The sequence below is a fragment of the Cyprinodon variegatus genome, unplaced genomic scaffold, assembly GCF_000732505.1.
Source record: "Cyprinodon variegatus isolate N-32 unplaced genomic scaffold, C_variegatus-1.0 Scaffold326, whole genome shotgun sequence".
In the NCBI taxonomy this organism is placed as follows: domain Eukaryota; kingdom Metazoa; phylum Chordata; class Actinopteri; order Cyprinodontiformes; family Cyprinodontidae; genus Cyprinodon; species Cyprinodon variegatus.
In genome coordinates this window covers 889810-897338 of record NW_015150779.1, presented here as the reverse complement: position 1 = coordinate 897338, position 7529 = coordinate 889810, and the positions used below count along the sequence as shown (strand labels likewise).

Sequence of the window (7529 nt, the reverse complement as noted above, 5' to 3'; positions counted from 1 at the left end):
GATTATTTTGCACACCCCTAGTAACTATACAGTCATGTTTACATTGTTTTTTTTTTTATCACAATGTTATCTTTAATCACTGCTGCTTACTTTATCAAGGCTGCACTTGATAAGGTAAACACTAATTACTAAGACAGGTGTTGATCATTTTTGACTTGCTATCTTTTTAGCAAAATATGTATTCATTTTTTCAATCGACTCTTTAAATTCATCTGTGTCATTTCTTGACAAAGGCACAGATAATTTTGTGTTTAATGGTTGTTTAATTCTCTAAACTTTTAACTGATAAACCTGCAATTAGAAACAATGGTACATCCCTAAGGCAGAGCAATTTGAACCACAGAAGAGCCTTTATTTACAAAGCTGAAAATGGGAGTAATCACAACTGCTCTTGCAGGCATGCATGTCTCCTATCTATGAACTTTATCTCATATTGTCTTACAGCATATCTAATAAAAACATCTCTTAAAATAAGTCATAAAAATATAGGTTGGGCAGAGTTACTATGTGCTGCAGTTCCCCAGTCTTGCTCTGGTTTTAAAATCTCGTCTGGCCTCGCTATTCAGTCTTTTTCCCAAAGATAAGGAAAAGTAGCTATTTTCTTGATGCCACTCCCAGCCTTATCTAAAAGACATTCTCACTCTTCTTGCCCGTTTTGAAGCTTGAATGGTGCATTACCTCCTTTAATGTAGTTGTTTATTAGGAATTGTTTAGGTGCCAAGAACCTACACGCCACTTAATTGCTCTGTAACACTTTTAATGCATCCCTTCCACCTGCTTCACTTAATACATATACTGTACTTAAAGGTTGTATTAGTATACCTTTGCAGTGTATGATTATGATCAATAATTTCCAGATTTTTTATATCTTTATTAGGAGTGCCAATAAGTGAAGCAGGTGCTTTGTTTGCATCCAATTAAAGAAACAATGAATCCAAAAGTCCAATAGGAAATTAAATCATAAACAACCATCTTCATGCTACCAGTAAATAAAAAAAGGAAATACAGTAACCCATTCAAATTTATTCTTAAAAGAAAACTCAATACAAGTCCATTTTGAAGTCAAAATACCATCGTAACTGAGCCACTTAGAGCTAAAATTACCCATAAATATTACAGATCTATAAAAACAGAAAGGTACTTAAATCCCTGAAAGAGCAGCGACTACTGCATATTGAATTGCAAAAATTATACTTTGTTGTTTTACAAAATAAGAGCTTATTGTTACACAAAAGATCTAACTCCAAATAGGTTTACCTCTCCCTTGCTTACATTGTTGTGTTCAGGATAAAACAGCTTGATTTAGGACATACTTTATATGGAGTCGATACTGAATAAAAAATTGCTGCTTTGAATATAGAGATGATTGCTTGCCTGATGCATGGCTGACAAATGAATTTTACTGTAAGAAAACATTTTATCAATAAAAAACAGTAATTAGACACCATTTAAAGTTTCCTGTGTGGTTTTGTAACCTTGAACATAGCAGAAATAGTTCTGATGTGAAATACTTGTTGGCAGTTGTAGAAATGAAGGTTCGATGCATCAATGTGATTGTAAACTGTGGTCCGCAGGCGTGAGGTTTACTCTGTCATCAGCAGCAGCGCAGTCAGAGGGATTTTCAGTGGTCCTGCTGACAGGACTGACACCCTGATTGGCAATAGACTCGCTGTCGCTTTCGATGGTGATCACATTTGTTGAGGACTTCGATTTGCGCTCAGTGCTCTTGCTTTTTTTACTTTTCTTTTTGTGTTTCTTCTTCTTCTTATGGTGGTGTCTGTGTCGTTCACTGTCAAGTTCTCTGCTCCCGCTCCTCTTCCTCGACCTGTCTTTAGGTTTTTTATGGTGCCTCTCTTTGCTTTTCTTCTTGTGTTTCGTTACAGACACCGAGTCGCTTTCGTTGGAGAGGTTTTGGTCTTTTTTGGGTGGCTCCTCCAGATGTTTTGCTTTGCATTTCCTTTTGCCTCCAGGCTTGTCATGATGAGACCTCCTATCAGGCGAAGGGGATCGGCTGGACTGAGACCCGGATCGGGGCCGCCTCCTGTGTCTTCTCTGAGAGGAGTCCCTGCTGCGACTCCTGGACTCAGAGGGTGAGTACGTGCGGCTGCTGTAATAGTAGGACCGCCTCTGTGTGTAGTGAGTCACGCTGCCGTTCCTCTCATGCCTGTAATGGGTGTATGACTGGTAGCTGTCCCTCTCCGCGTGGACTCTGTCACTATTTGAGAAGTGTCCACTGCTGGAATGAGAGCCGAAACTGCCGTGAGAAATTACCGGACTTCTGGAGTGCTTGCTCCCTCTGCTCTTCGAGTTGCTCTTCTTTCTCTTGTGCTCTTTCTCCTTCGACTTGCGTCTCTCCGTTGCTCTTTCTCTTTCTTCAAATCGTTTATCCGTTCTGGAGTGTTTGTGTACTTTTGATTTAGGTCTGTCTTTTGAAGACGACCGATGTCGGTGGTCTGTTTGGACATTTTTAGCCCTACTAGAATCGCTTCTGTGTGAAGCAGCAGGGCTACAGCTGGTGAAACGGATGTGTTGGGACTGGATGGGAGCGTCCTTGGTCTCCTCAATGGAAGAGTCGTCAGAGTCAGAGGAGAGATGGACCAGCTCTGGAGTCCGCTCTGCCGCTGGCTTAATGTATCCCACTATAACACAGTCGTCACTGTCAGGAGACGTGCAGCCGTTATCTGTGCGCTCAGCACAAGCAACATTGACTGGGCTATGCGATGTAATCTCTTGTGGAGAAACATTAAGCTCTAGCGGTTCCTCCTCTGAGCTGCTCTCTGAGTCCAATTCCAGGACTGAACCAAGTTGTGGTCTGCTGGTCTCTGCTGCAGTAGAATATGACGGCCCTGGTGTCTCATCGTCCCATAAAGACTGACCCAAAGCAGAAGCGGCGATCCCAGGAGGTTCCACATCGGCAGAGCTTTCCTCCTCCTCTGAGATGGCGATTACAGATGAGTTGGAGCTGCTGTGCTCATTTGAAGAGGGCGCTGGGCAGTCATAAACAGCATGCTGGTCATAGGCCTCCATATTGAAGGGAGACCTTGCAAAATTGATAAATTCGTGCAGAAAATGCTCCGTCCGGCCCTGCAGAAAGGGTCTGAGTTCTCCCTGGATGGCCCCGTCCTCCATGTCGTAGCGTGTGATGCGTGACATGATGATATGCTGAACTATGTTGACCAGAGAGCCGTGGGCCCCATAAAGCACCATGAGTTCCCTTTTCAACCACGGGACCAGTCTATGTAGACAGGCGGGATTTCTTCGGTAAAATTCAGCAGAGGTGTCTCGGGAGCGCCCTCCGTCTCTCACGTTTTGAACCCTCACCCCCCGTCGGTACAGCTCCCTCCTGAAGTTGATCATTTCCTGCTCCCTAACGTTGTTCACAGCCCTGCCTTCACTCGCAGCTCTCCTCTTAGCCGCCAACCTACTCATCATGCGTCGAATGTAACGATCCTGCCGCTGCTGTTGGAAATTTGCAGAGGCTTCAAACATTACACCGTTGTCTGGAGGCGGAGAGGTTCTCCTCATCTGTCGATGAACTCCAGTGAGAGTCGTTCGGTACCTAAACCGCACTCCCTCGAAATAACCAAAGGAGGAATTATCCACTTGCTGTTTCAGCTCATACTTCTGGAAGTCCTGGTCCGATTTTATGCTGTGATAGATTGAACTAAATGGCTGTTTACAAAGTGGACACTCGGGTTTGTTCTTCGACCACTCCAGAATACAGCGGAAGCAGAATTTGTGCAGGCAGCGGTCCAAGTACGACATGTTATGAAATGCATCCAAACAGATGGGGCACTTGGAGTCTGGAGACACTTCGGCAGACATTGTCTTTGCGGTTTTACTTCGTCTACCCTTCGGGCTTTGCTGCAGGGCAACCTTGATTGCTGACATGATCTGAGAAGAAAGAAAGTCAAACGCATTTTACAACTCAATTACAAAGAGATGTAGCCTGATAAAGCAGACTAAATGTGAAATTAAATGTGTAATAAATGTGTAATTTATTCTGGCCCCTGTGAATGAGACATCGGAAGTTTGTTGAGGAAAACGACCCATTGTTTTTCAAACCATGTCTGTGCCTATTGGCCAACGCTCTGACCAATGAACGTAACTGACTGTGACATAGTAAGTGCGACAGAAAGCTGGTGGGGGAGTATAAACAAAACAGCCTGTCGTTAAAACGATGAATACGTCCTTAAAAATGACTGAGCGTAGAGCCTCTTCCTGCTCATGTTTCAACAAAAACCTTGAGTCTAATCCTTGTAAAACTGATTCAAAGAGTCAAATGAGTACTGTTCAATAGGTGTTGCCATCTGTAAACTCCAGCGTTGCGCAGCTTTGTTGTCATGCCCTCAAAACGCCGCCCTCTTTGCATCCAGAAATTCAAAACACATCTCTGTGTTGTGATTGGCCGGCCAGTTCTAGGGCCTGGGGCATTGATCGAGGCTAGACCATTCGCAGGCAAAAATTATTTTGGCCGCTGGCGGGTGGGGCTAGTTTACTAGGCTAATAGAGATGGGGGGGGAAAAAATATTAATGTTTGAAAAGTTTGAGGTGAGACCCATGCAAAACTGCACTAATGCATCTGGTTGAAGTTTCTGGGTTACTACTACTAATAAAAATGATCAGGTTGTAATCCAGGATTCATACACATGATAAATAATGATCACTCATCCAACATGAATCAGAGCAACTTTCTACAGGTAGAAAACAATTTAGAGCCCTATCTACAAAACCCCCCATATTGAACTTAGGAGTACATTTTATGAAATGTAATGCATTCACTGATTTAAAAAAACAAAACAATACGAGTATTGTTATGGTTAAAGGATTGTTTAGCATTTATTTTCCCTAAAAATATATCAGGTTTTATTGAAGAACATGGGCTTATATGTAAAAGTTACATGTTTTTGGTTTCGTGGGGATATCTATAAAAGCAGAGAGGTCGTCTATTCAAGGTTATTGATACCGAAGCAAACCTTTTTAAGTAGAAAAACCGGTGTACACGGGGTCTTGCTTTGGGTAAACCAACATATAAACATGTAAGGTCAACAAATGCGAAAAAGACAAATCTAACCATTCTAAAACCAAGATACCCGGGACAGCTAAAGACTACCACAACTATTGTGATTTCTGGAATTTAATGCAAGTTACTGTGAATAATTATAAATAAATAAAAAACGCCAACGTTTACGTAGACTTTTCTCTTGCACATGTTTATATTACAAGAGCTAAATAAATAACGAAAAGCTGTTTACAGATCAACTTGGTGAAAGTTAGCAGGCTAGCTAAGCTAGGAAGGCTGGAAGAACTACAGCTGGTAAAATACGGCTTAAGGAAAAGTTGTTAAACATTTACCTTTTAATTTGTAGAACGAGTTTACAGTCGGTAACTGATTTTCCCTGCTGTTCTGGGGGAAACTCGCTCATTTCAGGGTAATTTTACGGACAAACATCTCCTTCCTGACGTTTTGTAACTTAAGGCATTACAGGTAGTTCTTGAGACAACTTCCGCATTTCAAAATAAAAGCCTCTTAAAAGTAAGCTCACATTTTATGTTTAACTTTGAAAATACTGACGTGCTTTAAATCACAGCTTGAAAGGAAAGTGAAATTCAAGGTTTTTGAAGACAAATAAGACTGAATTTAATTGTGTGTGTGTGTATATATATATATATATATATATACACACACACAATTAAAAAAAAGAAATTCGTTTTTTCCTAATTTACAAAATAGAAGTAGGATTATCAATGTTACCGGAGATTAAGAGTCAAGGGCATAGAACAAACCTGGGAAGTCAGCAATCATACTATGTAGTCTCGAAACTTTGCGCAAGAAAGGACTGAAACCTTGAAGACAAAGCTTAATCTGTAAAAGAGCCACCTTAGGAGCTAAACTATATCTATTAGAAAAACTATGCATACTGGAAGCATGCCTTTTATTCAAATGAGATGAGCTTTAATAAATTTATTCTGTTTGAGAAAAAGACCTTTAATTAAAAAACAAAAAACAGTTAAGCATGTTGGGCAGCATCTGTGTATGAGAACCTTGTCAATCAAGAAATATGATTAGTGAAGATGACATTTTGGAAGGCAGTCTGCAGCTTAAGTAGGTTTAGGTCATTGCTCTGTCTTCCAAAATAACAAGCCAAAACTCGCATTGATGGTAGAGAGCGACCTCCTGAAGACCAAGGTGGAAATTACAGACAGATTAAGTGAGGTCATCACTTAAAGATTCTCCATGCAAGAAAACCATCACATCCGATGCTGCATCCAGCAAAATAAAACACAATTACTAATAGCATCAATAAGTTTGATGAAGCAACTTCAATTCTGTGTGCAAAGTAAACCAAAAAAATGTCTCGTTAATATTACATGTTAATAACCAAAAAAAACAAAAACATTCACCTCCAATATTGCCCCCATCTTTATCCTTATGAAGTTCAGTTTTCTAAATTAAAACAACTGCTGTTTAAAAGAGAGATGAAGAATAACTACTAAATTAAAAATAACCAAACATTTCATCAATCATTAAAGCCATATTTTTGTTTTTATTGGAATATACAGTTTTTACAACAAACACTCAATGAAATGAATTAACTATTCAAAGTTCAGTGATGGCCATGGGTCTCGGGGAGATCAGGAACAACTTCCCCCGTCTCCAGAATGGTGTCACCCTGAGAACAAAATAAAACAACGACTCAGAAAGTAAGAGTATGAGGTCACAGTTAAAGAAATAACGATGTCCACATGTAACATCTAAAAACGAGTGTCAACAAGTCAGAATAATTTATACTTACAGGGAAAAGCTTGGGTTTTAGTTCCACAATGCCATAAGGTCTTTGCTGTGAAGAAAGATGGCAGCATTAATTAGTATCTGTCCTGATCAGAAAAGGTTTTATTCACCTACCAATAACACTAATAAGAATAACGTTTAATGATAAAAGTCAAAGTGAACACGGCCACATAGCTATAATAGATAATCAGGACCAACTTGAAAGTCACAAGTTACCCTAAAAACAAACTCAAAGTTTTAAAAACCAGCGAGGTGCTTAAACTTAAACTTGCTGTACATAATCCTTGCATATAGAAATAGACACAATACATTTACTTAGATAATATTGATTTAACAAAATCATTTTTTCTCTTTTTTTTTTTTTTTTTTTTCTTTACACATTATAGGTATTGAAAAAAGAAGTGGGAAGAAAAGAAAGTTGCAATATTTAATGCAATGAAGTCTGGTTCGGCTTTTCAATTTTCACTCTGAACATTCTAGTTTAGCCTAATTCAGTGATTATGGGTGGTTTGTGATTAACTGAGCCATTTGTGATTAACTGAGCCATTTTTTTTTATTTTGTTTACTGTTACATATTTCAAGGACATTGTCCCTGGGAACAGTGCTTTATGGACTTAATTGGCACACATATGCACACTCACTAATGCTCAGATATGATTCACGCACCTCTCATCCTTCTAAACTGTTCATCTAGCCTGCAAGATGTCACTTCATCTGAGTTTGCAAACTTGGGAGT

The 7529-nt window shown here is 39.8% G+C and overlaps 2 protein-coding genes across 2 annotated transcripts in view; both read right to left on the bottom strand.

Moving 5' to 3' along the window:
• Window positions 1-1058: 1058 nt before the first annotated feature.
• On the bottom strand, window positions 1059-5490 carry topors (topoisomerase I binding, arginine/serine-rich, E3 ubiquitin protein ligase). Its single transcript, XM_015384872.1, has 2 exons — window positions 5356-5490; window positions 1059-3894 (listed from the first exon to the last, which is right to left on the bottom strand). Exon 2 carries the CDS (start codon window positions 3889-3891, stop codon window positions 1546-1548), a length of 2346 nt encoding a protein of 781 aa, XP_015240358.1. The 5' UTR covers window positions 3892-3894; window positions 5356-5490; the 3' UTR covers window positions 1059-1545.
• A 1080-nt stretch (window positions 5491-6570) lies between these two features.
• ndufb6 (NADH:ubiquinone oxidoreductase subunit B6) overlaps window positions 6571-7529 on the bottom strand; it is a 4480-nt gene continuing 3521 nt past the window's right edge. Inside the window, exons 3-4 of the mRNA XM_015384881.1 lie at window positions 6798-6842; window positions 6571-6674 (exon numbers count right to left, since the gene is read on the bottom strand). Coding sequence (XP_015240367.1) covers window positions 6609-6674; window positions 6798-6842 — 111 coding nt within the window. The 3' untranslated portion in view covers window positions 6571-6608. The remainder of the gene's footprint in view (window positions 6675-6797; window positions 6843-7529) is intronic.

Excerpts from the sequence above, each read along its gene's own strand:
- topors (XM_015384872.1), bottom strand. The coding sequence starts at position 3,891 with ATGTCAGCAATCAAGGTTGCCCTGCAGCAAAGCCCGAAGGGTAGACGA.